Raw genomic sequence first — 19,933 nt, 5'->3', positions numbered from 1 at the left:
TCCAGCGGTGACCATAAGTGAAATCGCCAGGTGTATTTTCTGATTAAAATATGAATTATTTATTCATACTTGTAGGTATGTATTTAAGTATGCTTATCACACCAATTTCCAATTTTTGATAAACATACATAATATCTTAGCAGAGATTACACTTTTCCATTGCATATCTAAGTGAATCATTGTTGGCGCATTATTCACGACGGCACCTTTGCGTAAGGTGAGAAAGGTTTTCTATTACGTTACGTGGGGTAGCATTATTCACTCTATAAATAATAAATATTAAAGCAAATCAAAGATAACAGATGTGTCATAACATGTGACTAAGATGGAGGCTGATCTAAATAAATTTATACAATATCGTATAGCACTCAAGGCGTTCGGTCAGCCTAGAGCCGTAAAAAACGAATAACTTTGAGAATTTATGCCGGGAGTAAAGAAAGTCATTGCAATTCTTTTTTTTTTCAGGGTTTATAAACACATATTTGAGTTTACAAAAAATGTCGCTTATTGAGTTAATCTTTAGATTATACATTTAAAAGAGGGCGCCTATGCTCATAGGAGATTAAGCATGTAATTATGGACCGAAAAAAATTAAATTATATTATTTATTTCATAATATATATATTTATATTTTCATTTAGGGACTATTCTAGTCCAATTTGTTCCTATATTTTAATAGTTTCGACATTCAAAAACCTTCCTGAAAGGATCTTGCCCTTAGCAAAGTTCATCTTGCTGCAATCGTTGTGGTTATTACAATGTCCAATAGACTAAAAGTGTTATCTGGCGCAAGTTACCAAAGTTGTATGGAGAAGGGTGAGGTGGAAACATCTAGGCACTTTCTTTTCTATTGTCCAGCCTTTGCAAGTCTGAGGTTACACCATCTCAGCAGCATTACCTTTGGCAAAAGTGATATTAGCTATATCAATAAATTTGCGCTTTTTAAGACCCTTACCACTTACCCAGAACGGGCAAGCGTTTTAAGCTGTCAAAGTGAGATTCCTGTTAGAATCGACTTCATAACGTAACCCAACCTTAAAAGATTTTTCTAAAATTTGTAATGAATATTCTTTAAATATCCCTCTACTAAAAAAAAAGAAATTTTATAAAATGAAATAATCGAAAAAGTTAAAAAATTAGTAAAAAATCGACTTATTTTTGAGCAGCCTCCATTTCATAAATTTTTCCCGTTTTGTTGTTAAATATGACATTTGTATTAAGAATTTGTCTTTTTTATTTGTTAGGTGATCCGCAGGTTAAAAACCGCGACGACAAGGACCTTAAAGTACTCTTTACGCCAAAAATTTTTTATCGATTTTATAAAAATCCTTAATTGGCCCCTTACAGTACTTATACAGATTTTCTCAACCAGGTCAGCATTTCTAATAAGTATTAACAATACATTATATACGTAAAATAATTTCCACCTAAATTTATTTATATTCATGCTTCCAGTTATTGCGCACTGTATTCTAATTTCATATATATAATATATAGTATATGCACATAGTAAATAACTTTATAAGCACCTGTTCAGATGACTCCAGGGCGTATGCGCAAAATAAATTGCATAAGCAATCTGTGAAATTCGTTTATTTTGCTTATCTCCACAGTAAAATCGGATAATTGCGTAGCGCGCTAAAGAGCATGGATTTATTATAACAGTTCTATTTTGATATTACAAACACAGAACATTTTTTTCGATTTTCTCTTCTTCTATTTATAACACACAGTTAATACGGTAGTAGCAATGGCTGATGCAAATTTACACACCAATTTGTTCAGCGCCCCCAGCTTAGCTGCTGGCTTATCAAAATGGGTTAGCGGTTTGCTTATAAGCACGCACACATATGAGTATGCTTGGATATTCTCCAATAACTGGTGAATCCGTTGTAATTGTTTGACATTAATTAATTTCTACATTCGTTCACATGTTGCATACTTGAGCTGTCTAGACCGGAATGAAATATGTATGAGTGAGTCAATGACATTGGAAATATACCTAAATTTGATATAGTCGCAATGTATTCGCAGGGTTATCGACAACTTTAGTAAGCGTGGTACGTGAATGTATTTGTGGAAAAACACTACTAAACCCATCGAGCATGCGAGTAGTGTGTGATCTTAATGGACCAAAAGTGAGTACATAAAAACCCTACATTTATTGCAGAGTTTCAGGGGCTTTTGCCATTAGTGCTGATGTATCGGGTGATTTTTTAAGCTTGAAACCCATAAAATTTGCAAAATCTCATCGGTTCTTTATTTGAAACGTTAGATTGGTTCATGACATTTACTTTTTGAAGATAATTTCATTTAAATGTTGACCGCGGCTGCGTCCATTCGGAAAGTCCAATTTTGGGCAACTTTTTCGAGCATTTCGGCCGGAATAGCCCGAATTTCTTCGGAAATGTTGTCTTCCAAAGCTGGAATAGTTGCTGGCTTATTTCTGTAGACTTTAGACTTGACGTAGCCCCACAAAAAATAGTCTAAAGGCGTTAAATCGCATGATTTATGATTGGTGGCCAACTTACGGGTCCATTTCTTGAGATGAATTGTTCTCCGAAGTTTTCCCTCAAAATGGCCATAGAATCCCGAGCTGTGTGGCATGTAGCGCCACATGTCAACCAAGTTCAGTTCTTCCATTTTTGGCAACAAAAAGTTTGTTAGCATCGAAACATTCACCGTAACGTTGCGTCCAACAGCATCTTTGAAAAAATAGGGTCCAATGATTCCACCAGCGTACAAACCACACCAAACAGTGCATTTTTCGGGATGCATGGGCAGTTCTTGAACGGCTTCTGGTTGCTCTTCACCCCAAATGCGGCAATTTTGCTTATTTACGTAGGTTGGATTGTTTGCTCACTTGGTCGATTATGTAGACCATAAATCGGACGTAAAGCGCGAAACACATTTCTGATTTTGGAACAAGCGTTGCTCGTTAGTAAGTCTATTCATGATGAAATGTCAAAGCATACTGAGCATCTTTCTCTTTGACACCATGTCTGAAATCCCACGTGATCTGTCAAATACTAATGCATGAAAATCCTAACCTCAAAAAAATCACCCGATACATATGTATGTAAGTATACGTTATGTGTAAACATACGAGAGTCCATTAAAGTGGATTGCTGTCATAATAGTTAGGATTTCCACTAAAAATAAACCCAAATGAATTAAAGTGAAACAATTTGGTGTCGGAAAACTTGGTACTAACTGTTATCTAAGCAGTTATTAGTTGCAACACGATGCAGCAGTTCTTGCGATAAAAATTGGGAAACTGCGTTTTACTTTTAACTTGATTTTGATCGTTCAGTTTGCATGGCAGCTATATTTTAATGTAGTCCGATTTGAAAAAATTCTTCAGAAAATAAAACGCTACCTTTGTCATTAATTCATGCCAAATTTCGTGAAGATATCTTGTTGAATGATAAAGTTTTCCATACAAGGTCTGCGTTTTAAACGTAAAATTAGAATGGCCGCTGTATGCTATAGTGATCCGATCTGAATAATTTGTTTGGAGATTATAGCGTTGTCTTGAACAATAATTTATTCCAAATTTCCTAAAGATATCTTTTCAAATGATAGATTTTTCCATACAAAAACTTGATTTGGATCCTCAGTTTTTAAGGGAGCTACACGCTAAAATGGTCCGATATTGGCGGTTCCGACAAGCAAGCAGTTTCTTGGAGGGAAAAGCAACTGTGCAGATTGATAACTCAACATCTGTGAGACAAGTTCAACTACAGACAGACCTATTGACTAACAAACGGAAATTCTAAATTGACTCAGCCTGTCACTCTGATGATTTACATATGTACATACATTGTGACAAAAAAGTCGCTGGAAATTGTAAATAAAAGAAAAAATATTTAATAATTTATCAATGTTTATTTTATCGGCTTTAAAGTTATCCCTACCAGATGTAATAAACTTTTCCCAAAGATTTTTCCAGTCCTCGGAAACACTTTTTGGGATGGCCTTTAGATCGTTCAGCAAATTTTGTTTTATCTCTTCGATATATTGAAAAGGGGTTCCACGAAACAGCAATTGTGGCTCCATACGATGGTGCATTATCATTGCGCTCATATTTGGCATAGTAATTAAGGACAGTCCTAACAGCTTAGAAAAATACATATTTTTGAACAAGCTTTTGCCAAAATGTACATATGTATATGTTTTATAAGATCTCCGAAAGCGTATAGTATTTATAAACTTAAAGGACTTTGTTCAGCGTATAACAACCCACGATTTAGAATGCAAGAAATATACTATCATATTTGTATTATATTTTTGTAGTAGAATAACAAAATTGAACGATATTTACCGATAGGAGCTATCCAAAACAAAATCTAACAAATGGGTCTGGCAGTGAACGAGGGCAAGAAGAAATATCTCCTGGCATCAAACAAACAGTCGTCGCACTCGCGACTTGGCACTCACGTCACTGTTGACAGTCAAAACTTTGAAGTCGTTGATAATTTGGTCTATCTTGACGGACTGAGTAGGCAATTGAGAAGCAAAGTCCTCTCTCGACAAACAAAAACCAACCACTATAAGTCACTCATAATTCCCGTCCTGCTATATGGTGCAGATGCTTGGACGATGTCAACAACTGATGAGTCGACGTTGCGAGTTTTCGAGAGAAAAGTGCTGCGAAAGATTTATGGCCCTTTGCGCGTTGGCCACGGCGAAAAGAAGAAACGACTGGCGCGCTGTTTTAACTCGGCTATAATCGCGTAAGCGGTGTCTACGCCAATTAAGAAGAAGAAGAAGCTATCCTTTAACCTTAACCTTTAATCTTAAGTGAAGACTATAGGATCGCTGGGAACGATCGCGCAGTATTACGGCAGATACGAGTTTTGATATTCATATCTTGGACGTAACAATGGAAAATTTTATTACCGAAACACCGAAACTTGTACGACCAACTAGTTTGTTCTTGATTTGAAGGATCAAAATGAAGCCATTGGGTGCAACGTCGTTGCTATGCCACAAAGTGATTGAGATTCAATGAAATACACGATGGTTATAAAGCTAAAGAAAATCACAAACGATAATGATTTCCATCTACGATCGACAAGGATCGACGGTCCTGAGGCCCTGTAACACTTGATAGATGTGGGGTCTATTACTAAGATGTCCTTAGTATCTCATAAATGAAAAGAACCTCACCAAAACTTCTAGTCAAATTTAAAGAGATACCAACTTATATTGACACATTTTCTTTCGAGTGTGTAAACCAATACCGCTACATTTATAAATAGCGGTAATAATACATCTGCTAAGTACTTTGACCTATTTTCTCTTAACCAGAATGTGCCACAAATGTGGCACATCACAATTTGTATCTCTTTTACTTTTTGCACTTGAAATCTGTACTCGCAGCACCAAAGTCCGCTCGAGTGCATAGAAGGCATTTAGTAATACTTAATAGAGCGTTTATCATTAGCACATGAGTAACGAAAGTAATGAAAGTGAAAGTCCCTACCATTGCACTTAGTACCATACGTATAGTGTGTAGGTAAAATAACAACATAAATATATTTCCTCCTAAGCAGGCATGACTGCAAATTTTCAAGGTGAACATAAAATTAGCAGAAAGAATATTCGCGCTTACTCACCCACTTGACCGTCTACAGGGCGCGTGATTTCCAGCGTGACGTACACGTCGCGACGCCCACAAATACGATGGCAAAGAAGACGATGGTGGAGCCGGAGGCCTGCAGATCAGACGCCGCAAAAACATTTTTGTTTGTATGTGTTAGAATGTGTGTGTTCCAATTAATCGAGCTGTAAATAAAATAATTTCTATTGAATTAACGTAAAGCAAAAAAAAATTATGAAGACAGCGAAATATACATATATAGTTGTACATTTGGGCAAAGTCTCTTGATTGTATATTTGGGTGAACTATTTTTATTTGTAGAGGTGGTAAAAATAATTTCGACGAAAATATAATTTGGCAGTCCACATGTGACAATCGATTCGACGTAAGTTGTGAACATATTGACTTTTTTTTTTTTATAGTAGGGGGAAGCATCGAAAGCCGGAGTGCGGAACTTTAATCCGCTAAACCTAACCTACTCCCAACTCAAGACTCTCCCACGGGACCACCGATTAAGTATTACTTCGTGGGAGGGACAGGACATTTAAGTCTCATCTATCGTGCGGACTGACGGACGCCTAATTTGTTCAAAAAGTCTCAGTTGTGTCATTATGGATGCTGACGCTTCGCTGACAGCTTTCCATTTATCAGTCGACTGACACATGAGTGTCGTTAAATTATTGACTGTAAAACTACCACCGAGTGTGGTTTTTAGCTTTTCCCTTGTATTCGAAAATCGAGGGCAATAAAATAGTACATGTTCCGAGTCTTCTATATACTCTGTACACGTCGGACAGTTCGGACTAATGTCATTGTGGAATCTGGAAAGGTAGCTTCTAAAGCATCCATGTCCACTAAGTATTTGGGTCAGATTGTAGTCTAGATCCCCATGTCGTCTCTCTATCCACGAGTGGATGTCCGGTATAAGTCGATGAGTCCAGCGCCCTTTGGTTGAGGAATTCCACCGCTCCTGCCACATTTTAGTGCTCTTGTTTCTCTCCTCTGTCCTTGCCAATTCTGTTTTAGGCGTTGAAAGCTGATATAAACGCTCGAGTTCATCTCCCTGGATGTCAATGGGCGGCATGCTGGCTAATACTTCAGCAGCGTCGGTTGATATAGTCCGGAAAGCACTTATTACCCGAATTGCAGAAAGCCTATGCACTGTAATTATTTGTTTATTTATTTGTTTTATTTACGATTTTATATCCATTGCCTGTATCCATACTGGTGCCGCATAAAGTATTACGGAACTCATTGCCTTCGCTATTAAGAATCGCCGGCTGGAACGCACACAGCCTCTATTGGTCATCATTCTTGATAGGGCATTATAAATTTTGTTTGCCTTCGCGGAAGAATACTCCAGGTGTTCTTTAAATTTTAATTTGGAATCCAATATTACTCCCAGATACTTCAGTTGCGGCTGCGAAGTAATCTCGCATTCCCCTATGGTGAGCTCTATTCGTTCTTCTATCTTCCTAGTGCTTATTAGTAAAACTTCTGTTTTTTCCTCCGCCAGTTTCAGACTCACAGAAGAGAACCATTGGCGTAGGCCATTTAAGCACTCGTTACATTTATTTTTCAGGTCGGCTAAATGTTTGGCCACTGCTACGACCATGAGATCATCCGCATAAGCTACTAGTTTAACGTCTGCTGGTTGCTGTCTTCTTAGCACCCCGTCATACATAAGGTTCCATAATAGTGGGCCTAAACTGACCCTTGGTGCCTTCGTCCGTATCAAAAATCAGCCTTCTGTTTTTAAAATAGCTCATTATTATGTTTATGAGGTATTCAGGGGCCCGTATTTCATCCAGGGCTTTGATTATGTCTGCCCATTTTGCCGAGTTGAACGCATTCTTGACATCCAGGGTAATCAGCGCGCAGTACTTTTTTGCCACTTACTGCCCATTTCGCAGTATCGACGACTTCCCGTAGTGCGTCAATAGTGGATCTCTTTCTTATAAAGCCGTATTGTCTCTCTGATAATACGCCGGCTTTTTGGATTGCTAACTCCAAGCGGTTTCGTATTATATTTTCGTACACTTTACCCATTGTATCGAGCATACACAGAGGTCGGTACGATGAAGGTTCTTCAGGTGGTTTCTTTGGTTTTGGGAGCAGAACCAAACGCTGTACTTTCCAAGAGTCGGGAAATACCTCTCCTTTATACAAGCGTTGTACATTTTAGCGAATACTAGAGGTTTTGAGCTTATGGCTTCCTTCAGAGCTCTGTTTGGTATGCCATCCAATCCGGGCGCTTTGGTGTTTTTGATTTTCTTTACTATTGCCAGTAGTTCGTCTTCCGTGACTAACAGGGGTGACTCTGCAGCTTCGTTTCGTCGCTTGGCATATGAAATTCGGTCATGTTTCGGGAATAATGTTCCGACGACTTTTCCCATAAAGGAGGCGTCTTTAGGTTGCTGCTGCTTGTTTTTAAATCTGGACATACAGATTTTGTAAGCAGTACCCCAAGGGTCAATGTTTGCTTCCTCGCATAGCTTTTCAAAACATGATTTTTTGCTTCGGGTAATTGCCGACTTAAGAAACTTCTTGTGGCTTTTAAATTCTTCCCTAAGACGATTTTCGTTCGTTTCGCAACGGTTACGCTGTAGACGCCGTCTAGCTGAGTGGCAAAGCTTTCTCAGCGTGGAAATTTCCTCATTCCACCAATATACAGGCCGCCGCTTGTTGTGATGTGATGTTCTGCGCATTGTTGCATCGCATGCTGCGATCAGTTCTTTTCGCACTGCTGCCACCAATTGGGTGGCGCTCTCACCTGATGCCTTTGATGCGCTCCAGACCAGCTCAAACAGGTCTAGGTCGAACTCTTGTTGCTTCCAGCTTCGCTTTCGGGAGGTGTCTCTGCTAAGAAGTTCCTGCTCTCGGGAATACGAGATTTGTGCTATAATTGCCATATGATCGCTGTTTGTGTATATGTCAGACACCGCCCACTTAATGTGCCTACTCAGCGAATCGTTTGCAAACATAATGTCAATTATTGATCCTTTATTGCCTTTTTGGTAAGAGTTTCGAGTTCCGGTGTTCATTATTGTTAAGTGCGTTTGACTCAGATATTCATGAATTAGCCGCCCGCGGTGGTTTGTGCATCTGCTGCCCCATGCACTTGACCAAGCATTAAAATCACCCGCTATTATTATAGGTGTTTTTCCTCTGGTTTCTAAAGACAGCCTTAAGAGGAAATCTTCGAATTCTGTGATAGCTGCGCTGGGACGGGCATAGCAACTTACAAAATAAATCCCCTGAATATTCGCCCAAGTAAAGCAATTGTGGGCTTCTCTGGAGCAGGTCTTAAAAGGTTGCCCTTTACAGGACCATATTGCTGCCTTCCCAGATTTGTCTGCAATCCATGTGCTTTTCGGACGCTGGGAGTATTGTTCACTTAGCATGGCGACATCGATGTTCTCCTCTATGATTGTCTGATCTAGCAGGTCTTGTGCTGCTGCGCAATGGTTTAGATTCAGCTGTAGTATCCTCATTTACTTAGAGATTTCGTCATCTCGAGGTAGGTAGGTAGGTAGGAGTGCAGCCCTACCGGGCTCAATTAGCACTTGATGTGCCATTTTGATACACTATTCGTAGAACCTCCTGTATCTGCTATTACGTTTCACCTTCTCTCTCAAACCATTTTGAGGTTTCGATGAAACTACTTATGTCCGATGCTTTTGGTGGAAATCCATTCAAGGTTTGGTGCTTGGTGGATTCCGAGCTGGGCATTCGCAGAGAAAGTGGAAGATTGTTTCCTTGTTCCCTGCTACTCCGCAGCCATTTTGGACGCATGTTCCCCAAATGGCCAGTGCCCTGTTGTGGTAGCTGTTATTCTGTAAATACTTTTTCTTGACCTATTTAATAAGTCATTGGTTCTTTTCCTGTCATATGTTGGCCATAATTGTTTAGTTATGACGCATTTTGTAATGTTTTTCCACCTGTTGTTTGCAATTTGCTGAAATTGTCTATTGATCTCTCCTTTTATCGATCCTAGCGGGCTTGGTATTAGCTCCGCCATGGATTCATTGAGGAAAGCTCCTGCCTTTGCCAACTCGTCTGCTTTTTCGTTACCGAAAATGTTCCTGTGGCCGGGAACCCAGATCAAGTTTAGCTGGAGCTTGTCTTTTATTGAGCTTAGTGCTCTCTTGCAGTTGTGAACTGTACTGGAATTTGTCATGGGTGAAGATAATGCCAGGAGGGCCGCCTGGCTGTCCGTAAATATAGTTGCTTTATGTATATTCCCGTGGTTTTCTAATAGAACTTCGCAGGCTTTTTCTATGCCTAGTACTTCTGCTTGGAAGATGCTAGCCGAGTTCGGTAGACATATAGAGAGGGATATGCCTAGATCAGCGGAGAATACCCCCGTGCCTACTCCACAGTCCATTTTGGACCCGTCGGTATAGATTGAGGTGGTATCTTCCTCTACCATTGAACCTCTTCTCCATTCTCGTCTAGATGATATCCTCACTTGGAAGTGTCTATTGAAATCCAGCTTTGGGAGAATGTAGTCTGATTTATTAATAGTGAACTTCTTTAGAATTACACTATGTCCGTAGTTCTGCTGATTCCAACCTCCCAATTCTTTTATTCTTATCGCGGCAATAGCTGCTGTTTTGTGAATAAAAATGTCCATTGGTAGTTGATGCAGGATCACATTGAGCGCATCAGTCGGACATGACCTGATTGCACCCGTAACACCCGCACATGCTGCTCTTTGTATTCCATTTAATTTTCTAATATTGTATTGTTTGTTTAGCGCTGGCCACCATACCAGAGCTCCATTTGTAAGTATAGGTCTACATCCGTATACATCCACATGATTATACTTGGTTTAAGGCCCCAATTCTTGTTGACGATTTTCTTACAAGTATAGTAGGCCATGTATGCTTTGTTTATTCTTTTTTCTATATTTATTTATTTTCCAGGACAGTTTGGTGTCAATCTCCACCCCCAAGTATTTAGCTGTGGGGGATAGAGTGAGTGTAGTACCGTTTAGTACCGGAAGTTGAAACTGAGGTATTTTGGTTCTGCTAGTGAATAGCATCAGTTCTGTTTTGTTCGGGTTAACTCCTAGACCATTGTTTTTAGCCCATAGGTTTAACCTACGAAGTGCTCTTTCCATAATCTCGCTGACTGTTGAAGGAAACATGCCTGAGACCAACAACACTATATCGTCTGCATACGCTACTGCTTTCACTCCTCCGCCGTTTAGTTGGAGTAGTATTTCGTTCAGCGCTGCAACCCATAGAAGCGGAGAGAGGACCCCCCTTGAGGCGTTCCTCTACTCACATAGCTTGTTTGTGTTGCAGCGCCGTTTGAAGCTATAATTTTCCTATTCTCAAGCACATCTCGAGGTACTTTGAGCAAGTCGTACTCAATACAGAGTGCTCCCCTTTGCAGAGCATGCAGCTCGGAGCGTTTGTACACGATTTTGCCAAGTGTCCTGCGGTTCCACAGCGTGTGCATAGGGAAGATCCGTCTGTCAAACTGCAGCATTTACGAGCCATGTGACCCAGATGGAAACACTTATAACACCTGGGAATAGGCGAGTATTCTCGAAGGCGACAGATCGACCACCCAATCTTTATTTTTCCCAGTTTGAGTGCGGCCTTAGCATCTTGAGCGCGCATATATACAAGTGCTATTTGTGTGCCACTACGCGTTTTCCGCAGACTTTTGACATTTGCTATCTCTAGATTTTGGATTCCACACTCCCTTTTCAGTGAACATATTGACTTACATACATACATATGTATATAAATACATAGTGTTGTGATTAATAGTCCAAGCGATTCGTAGAATTCTTCTGCACTTTGCCTGGCATTGCTTCTATCTACTTTGCCTTATCTTATCGGCTGTTCCAAGATAATATGTGAATTGCTTCCGATTTTTGCGAAAACAAAAACAATAGAAAAGAGAAAGTATTATATACATACATACATATATGTATGTATGTGTATTAGAGCGGGGCGATTTGTAGGGAAAGGGAAAACAATTTTGCTTAAAGAGTTACATGGGCTTCCTCGGGTAAAAAAAAAGTATTTTCCAAGAATTTTTTTCTCATATAAAAAATGATATATTTTATTAGAATTTTTTTATTTTTACCAACATACGTCGCCATTTCCGGTGAAGCCTCGGAAAAAAAATGCATATGCGTTGACAGGATAACTCCTTCTCAGATCATCTGAAGTGTAAAAATACGTGTTTTATTAAAAACCTTAACAAAGAACTTGGACGAAGGAAAAAAACTGAAAATTGGATTTTTGGCAGACATTTTTACAAAAAAAATGAAAATTTCAGTCAAAATTTCGCGACATTTGGTTTTTCCAATAGTTGTAATCGAAAAAAATTCTTCGCCCAAGTCTTTAAGAATTGTATCTCAAAGACCTGTGTCAATTTTCATGAAGACCTAGTAGTTTTCGAGAAATCTTGCCAACCGACTTCAAAAGTTTTGGGAAAACGCGTTTAAAGACGGCGCACTTAGCCTAGCTAGGCTCGAGGGCACAAGTTCTCACGGCTGTATCTCCGAAAGTATTACTCGGAGTAACTAGAAAAATTTAGGACAATATTCTAGAGGTTATTTAGAATTTAATAAGACAATAAAAATTCTCGAATTTTTTAAACCCGTAAACCCATGTAACTTCTTAATTGATTTGGCTCCCGTGTAGAATAATTATGATTCGTGGAACATATTCCGGATTCGCGATGTTATTGGAAAAAATTGACCCGCCCTAATGTGTATTTTTGAAGACATGTATTGTAGGTATGTATATAACTTGCGATAGTTAAAAAAAAAAATGGGGAAAATACTGTTGAATTTGGGCTCAGGGAAATCCACCGATGAAAAGATATTTGCTAAGCTTAAAGAGGCGAAAGCTCTGTGCAAAGTGGGTGCCTCGCAAGTTCATAATCAAACAAAAACAACGAATAACTGATTCTCAGAAGTGCTTGGGTGCTCTTTAATCGTAATAAAACCAAATTTTTGCGTCAGTGTGTGACAATAGAAACATAACTCCATCATTTCCCACTGAAGTCCAATCGACTGTCATTCTAGTGGACTGCACATGATGAACGGGTTCTCAGGCGTGGAAAGACGAAAAAGTCAGCTGGAAAGGTTATAATATCAGTATTTTGGGATGCACGTGGTATAATACATTCTAAACGACTGATTACAGAGCCAGTTATAATCTATTTTACTGCGTATTTGGTTGTGGTTCTTTTCTACTATTCCAAATGCTTAGCAATAGTTTTATTTTTGAGGAAGAATCTGTTTAAAATTAAACGCATATATTCAAATGATTCCTACAAATATAAATTTTGAACAAATGCTTATGATTTAAATATAATTTTTGTATTGATGAGTTGTACTAAATTTTGGCATTAAGAGATAAAAGGTATCCTATGTCCTTACCCTGGTTCTAAGCAACTTCAACACCAATTTTCAGCCAAATCGGTTTAGCCGTTCTTCAGTTATAAATGCTGTAACTAACACAACTTTCTTTTATTTATATATGTATGTAGATTGAATCACCCAATTTATTACTTAAGAACGAACAACTCTGTCCACATTATGAAAACTTGTCAACAGATGTCGCCTTTTACTTTGGCATCGTTTTGTTTATTGCACGAGTTATAGACAGTTACACATGTATTTGGTTATACGTACATGTTTACATATACGAGTACATTGTTTACAACTTAAGTGCAGCTAAGACAACATAAATATTTATGTATAGTTATAAGTACTAGTTGTAGATAGTCACACATGTGTACAAATACTTTTCATTATCAGTAAAAATAAGAACAATAAGAATGTAAATACAAATAGTCCCAAAACCATTAATATTTCCATTCCTTTGTTAGAAGTAGATATGTACACATAAGGTTTGAAAAACAACTGACCTGCGCGTCAGTATTAGCATAAGTATAAATAGAAGTAGTTTGAGAAAGAATAATCAGAATAAAATTGACAACTGAGCGAAAAGCACCACGCGATATCCTATATATTTAATTGGCGCCCAACGAGTTTTTGTAAGTCTGTTCCCAAAATCCTTATGTCAGGATAATAGAACAGCAGAAGAACACTCTAAAAAATAAATCAAGTGAAGTCGACAAATCGGGCATCGGAGAAAAATAGGTCAACAATCCCACGCCAAGGCCAATCGGGAAGGAAAAAGAAGTCAACAATTCCACGCCAGGACAACGGGACATGAAGCTGTACTTAATGTAAGCATACCTATTATAATAATACAATTATCTAAGAATATTGAAATTGTACGCTAGGAATAAGATCCAAGTTTTGTAAAAATAAACAACATTTTTGACAAGCGAAAAAAATAGGTGTAAAATGTCGTTAACCGCAGAAGCCATTACCGATTTAGTTTCTCAAATCACTACAGCTGTAGCGAATCAGCTGGAACAGCGCGTATCTGAACAGATTAGGCAGGTGCAAGCTAATGTTGACGCGTTGAATTTAAATGTTGCTCCACCAAAAGTTTTGAGGTACGAGGATATAGAGATAGATACAAATATCCAATGCGATATTGGACTCGATGTTGTGAAGACTGTACCCGAGTTTTCCGGTGAGTCAGTTCGATATCCATCATGGCGACAGTCTGCAAAAGCAGCTATGAAGCCTTATGAAAAATACTTAGGCTCAAATAGGTATTATCAAGCCATAGCCATAATACGAAATAAAATAACAGGAGCAGCGGATACCATGTTATCATCATTTAGCACGCCCCTGAATTTTGATGCTATAATAGCAAGGCTTGACCAAACATACTCGGACAAAAGACCGTTATATCTTCTAGAGCAAGAACTCTCCACTTTGCGACAGGGAAGACAATCCATTACGGACTATTACGATTCAGTAGAGAAGCATCTGACACTCCTTACAAATAAAGCAGTTATGCAATATAACGGGGAAACAGAAGCCTTGAAACTTCTTAATGAGAAGTATAGGAATGATGCCTTACGTGTTTTCATTTTAGGGTTAAATCGACCCCTTAATGATATTTTGTTTTCAAGTCGCCCGGCAGATTTATCAACCGCTTTAGCCTTAGCACAAGAATTAGAAATGAATCAACAACGCTACACATTTGCTAACGCATTCGCAAATAGAAACAGTGGTTCTTACCGAATGTCTCATCCTCAATATCGCACGGCACATAATCATGAAAGGACAGTCTTGTCACAACCACAACCAGAGCCTATGGATGTTGATCCCAGCTTTTCTCGGCTAAACAACACGCATAATAATAGGCAGCAAATGCGTTTAATAAATTTCAATCGTTCTAACTATAGAACAAGATCAGGAAATCCCCAAAGACAGAACAATAATAATAGTAATAATAATAGACAAAATAATTGTGGTCAGCATGTGAATCATTACCAAATATATGAAAGTGAAGGAATGAAGAATACTTCCAAGGATAGTCGCACTAAATTTTTTAATAACAATTCTCAATTGCCGTATGTGTTAATTAAAATACGTAATGGGAAAGAACTTAAATTACTTATTGACACGGGAACAGCGAAAAATTATGTATTTAACCATGAATTTCTAACGTCAATCAAAAAACTGGAAAAACCTTTCAGTTTATCATCCATTAATGGTACCACAACTATTTTCGAAAAATGTTGGATAGAGGTATTTGGTACAATAACAGAATTTTATATTTTAAAGGATCTAGAAAGTTTTGATGGAATTATAGGATTTGATTTCCTTAGGCAAATTGGCGGAGTTTTAAATACAATTACAGGATATTTGAACTATAATAATGGCAGGGAACAGATAAGTTTTTTGGAATGTGTTCAGATTAATACATTGCAAACTATTGTCGAAAATATTCCGCCCAGGGCAAACCTAAAGTTTCAAAATATGTTGAAATCATATGAAAAAGTATTTGCAGACCCAGAAGAAGCTTTACCATATAACACTAAAGTAGTGGCGACAATCAAAACAACAACTAGCGAACCTATTTATTCGAAATCTTATCCTTATCAAATGTCTGCAACAAAATTTGTAAATTCCGAAGTCGAGTCACTTCTCGCTAACAAAATCATACGCAAAAGTCGCTCTCCCTATAACAACCCAGTATGGGTTGTAGACAAAAAAGGAATTGATGAGACAGGTAGCAAAAAGCTACGGATGGTAATCGATTTTCGAAAATTAAATGAAAAAACTATTCCTGACCGGTATCCAATTCCTGACACAAATGTGATTCTGACGAATCTTGGAAAATCAAAGTATTTTACAACGATCGATCTAAAGTCGGGATTTCACCAAATTTTTCTTGCTGAAAAGGATCGAGAGAAAACAGCCTTCTCCGTGAATAACGGCAAGTATGAATTTTGCAGGTTGCCCTTTGGGTTGAAAAATGCTCCTAGTATTTTTCAGAGAGCGATAGACGACATATTGAGAGAAGATATCGGGGCACGTTGTCATGTTTACATTGATGACGTAATAATTTTCTTTCCCAATATTGAGAGTATCATTAAAAAACTGCTAGATGCTAATATGAGAATAGCATTGGAAAAATACAAATTTTTCAGAACTAGCGTAGAGTTCCTTGGTTTTGTAGTTTCCGAGAATGGCCTTAAGACAGCTGACGATAAAACACTTGCCATACTAAAATTTGACGAACCCAAAACTCTTCGGGCATTACGCTCTTTTTTAGGACTGTCAGGATATTATAGGAGATTTATTCGAGATTATGCGAAAATTGCAAAGCCGCTAACGGAAATATTAAGGGGAGAAAACGGCCATATAAACACGAAGCATTCAATTAGTAAACAAATAACATTGTCAAAGGAGGCTCAAAAGGCGTTTAATAAACTAAAAGAAATCCTTGCATTTGAAGATGTTACTCTTCGCTTTCCAGATTTTAGTAAACCTTTTGATTTAACCACCGACGCTTCTTCTGTAGCAATCGGAGCTGTACTATCGCAGGAGAAAAGACCAATAACTTTTATATCCCGCACACTATCTTCTGCAGAGCAAAACTATGCTACTAATGAAAGAGAAATGCTTGCGATTGTTTGGTCATTGCAGAATTTACGAAATTATTTGTACGGCGTTAACAACCTTAACATATTTACAGACCATCAGCCGCTAACATTTTCCATTTCGGACCGTAACCCCAATACAAAACTAAAACGTTGGAGAAGTTTTGTAGAAGAATTTGCGCCCGAATTCCATTACAAACCAGGTACTGGAAATGTGGTAGCAGATGCCCTTTCGCGGCAGTACATTCAACACATGAACCAATGCGATAATACTGATCAGTACAGTACACAATGCTGCACAAACAGCGAGCTTTCTTTTACCCAGTTTATTCAGACCGTACCAACAACTATCAATAGTTTTAGAAATCAAATTGTTTTATCAGAAGCAAACTATCAAAGCGCAAACTTCTGACCGTGTAGTAACTTCTCCGTTTCCTGGATATAAGCGTCACGATATTCAATTTAGCGACATTCAGTCCCTATATCATTTACTAAAAGATGCTATTAATGCAGATGTTGTTAATGGTATTCATTGCCCACTCACTGTGCTAGGAAAAATACAAAATGAGATTGTAGAACTATTTCCATCGGTTCGCTTTAAACACACAGAAAACTTGGTTATGGACTTACCAAACGAAAGTGATCAAATTGAAGCAATCGCTACAGAACATAATCGCGCTCATCGAGCCGCTGGAGAAAATATTCTCCAATTAATTAGTGAATATTTTTTTCCTAGAATGACGAAAAAGATAACAGACTTTGCGAAAAATTGAAGCATTTGCGCGAAAAGTAAATATGTTAGACATCCCAAAAAGCAGATTATGAAATCAACCCCAATACCCACTTACCCTGGGGAAATCCTGCACATGGATATATATAGTACAAATGGCCAATATTTTTTGACGTGCTTGGATAAATTTTCAAAGTTTGCATTCATTGAACCCATAGATTCTCGTTCAATTGTAGATTTAAAAGTACCAATAATTAGGATATTAGGATTTTTCAAAAACCCAAAAATTTTAGTCACAGATAATGAAGCAACATTTTGCTCTCAAACAATAAAATCAGTCATTCGAGACAATTTTGATATGACGCACTTCACAGCACCTGCAATGCATAGCAGTACAAATGGCCAAGTTGAGAGATTTCACTCTACACTTAGCGAAATTGCTAGAACAGTAAAACAGGAAAATGGACTTACGGACATAAAAGAGTTAATGCAGGTAGCAGTTACAAAATATAACAACTCAATCCATTCAACGATCCACCGAAGGCCGATAGATGTTATATCTTCCTTACCAACACCTGAGAAAGAGAGAATTCGAGAACTTTTACTAAAAGTTCAGAACCAACAAAATGAGATTCACAATATAAATCGGAAGGATAGAAAATTCTTCCCAGGTCAAAAAATTTTTATTAAGTTAGACAAACGAAGAGGTACTAAAGTAACCAATAGATATGTTGAAAGAACAGTACAACAGGATTTAGGTTCAACTGTCCTAGTAGATGGAAAAGAAGTACATAAAGACAACATTCGCTAAATATCTGATTTTTACAGGCTCCTCAATATGGTCACCATCCAGGCCAAGATTCTAGATTACAGCCACTCCAGGTATATCCCATTTCAAAAAGGAGAAGTAGCTATTTATGACACCTACATATATTTTGTACATACCATAAACATAACTGAATTTGAGGAAGTGGCCCTTGACGTATCCAACCTTAAAAAGCTTTTCGAAAACCAAGAGAAAAAGGAATCCTTGGAGGCCGATGCCAACGAGATGCTTCGCCTCATTAATGCACTGAGCTTTCGCAGTAGAAAAACTAGATCAATAAATTTTTTAGGTTCTGCATTGAAATTTGTTGCTGGCACTCCGGATCACAGTGATTTCGACATAATGTATTAGGAGAAAGGCAAACAAGGCTAATAGAAGCTGAAAACCAGCAGATAGAGATAAATACTGATTTAGTAAATAAGATAAACGAGTTAACTTCTCAAATTAATAAACTCAAGTACAATCATTACGAGAAAGTAGAAAATAAAATGTATCCAGACTTATTTCAGATAATAGCTGTTCGTAATCAAAGAGTAATCTCGCTTCTCACTAATGTTGTCTATTCAGTTACGCTCGCTAAATTAAATATAGTAAATAATGTAATTTTATCAGATAACGAAATTAAGAAAGTATTAAATCAAGAAAATTACCAACTAGGTATACATAAGTGCCCTTACGGCTGCTGGAAATGTTAAGATCTACTCTAATAATGAGATATTAAAATATTTGGTAAAGATACCAAAAGTATACTCTGTTTGCCCATTAATAGAAATTTTTCCAGTAGTATACAATAACACGATATTAGATTTAAGAAATAAATATGCTGCTAAATACGGGAAATACCGTAGTCCGCTTTATAACTGCAAGGAAACTGTAACTATCCCTTTCTGTCAAATTGATACATTTGATATCTGCATGTACCAAATGCTAAACAACATTTCGGCAACCTGTAAGACAACTACAGCATACCATGTACCTCCGATCATCCAAATCGACGAAAACATTCTGTTAGTCAACAACCAGAATATAATCTTAACGGAAGGAAACCAAACGAATGAATTGATGGGGACATTCTTAATAATGTACGACAACGATATTTTAATAAATAATACAAAGTACCCGTTGAGCGAAAAAAGTCCATCTATGGTGCCTGAATTAACGAACCGCTTCAAATTGAATATCTCCGAGCATGCCACAATCCCAACGCTACCTTACCTGCATCAAATACACATACAAAACCTACAGAAGATAGAAAAATTTAGTGAAGATGCATCAAAACGAAATACATATGTATTGGTATGTCCTCATTTCAATAACAGGTACATTAATAACAACCATAATTGTGTACCTAAAATGTAAAAGATCAGATACAGTAATCAGCACATTTTCCAACTCATCGCAACCAAGTAACCTTTTTACAAATGAGCATTTTGACCTGATGATGAAAACTATCGAAGGTAACCTAAAGCAGATTCGGGACGCATCTGTTTAAGGGAGGGGAGAGTTATAGACAGTTACACATGTATTTGGTTATACGTACATGTTTACATATACGAGTACATTGTTTACAACTTAAGTGCAGCTAAGACAACATAAATATTTATGTATAGTTATAAGTACTAGTTGTAGATAGTCACACATGTGTACAAATACTTTTCATTATCAGTAAAAATAAGAACAATAAGAATGTAAATACAAATAGTCCCAAAACCATTAATATTTCCATTCCTTTGTTAGAAGTAGATATGTACACATAAGA

The 19,933-nt window shown here is 37.6% G+C and overlaps 2 protein-coding genes across 3 annotated transcripts in view; both read right to left on the bottom strand.

The window, feature by feature from the left end:
- The window catches only part of LOC126754571 (craniofacial development protein 2-like), a 484,843-nt gene that overhangs the window by 393,934 nt on the left and 70,976 nt on the right, over positions 1 to 19,933 (bottom strand). The window lies entirely within an intron of this gene.
- LOC126754593 (electron transfer flavoprotein beta subunit lysine methyltransferase) overlaps positions 1 to 19,933 on the bottom strand; it is a 117,586-nt gene that overhangs the window by 36,617 nt on the left and 61,036 nt on the right. For both annotated transcript variants that reach the window (XM_050466701.1, XM_050466703.1), the window contains exon 2: positions 5,622 to 5,790. In XM_050466701.1, the coding sequence (XP_050322658.1) occupies positions 5,622 to 5,746 (125 nt within the window). In that variant the 5' untranslated portion in view covers positions 5,747 to 5,790. The remainder of the gene's footprint in view (positions 1 to 5,621; positions 5,791 to 19,933) is intronic.

The sequence above is a fragment of the Bactrocera neohumeralis genome, chromosome 4 (genome assembly GCF_024586455.1).
Source record: "Bactrocera neohumeralis isolate Rockhampton chromosome 4, APGP_CSIRO_Bneo_wtdbg2-racon-allhic-juicebox.fasta_v2, whole genome shotgun sequence".
In the NCBI taxonomy this organism is placed as follows: Eukaryota; Metazoa; Arthropoda; class Insecta; order Diptera; family Tephritidae; genus Bactrocera; species Bactrocera neohumeralis.
Note: the sequence above shows the minus strand (reverse complement) of the source record. Positions and strands in the feature narration are given on the sequence as shown.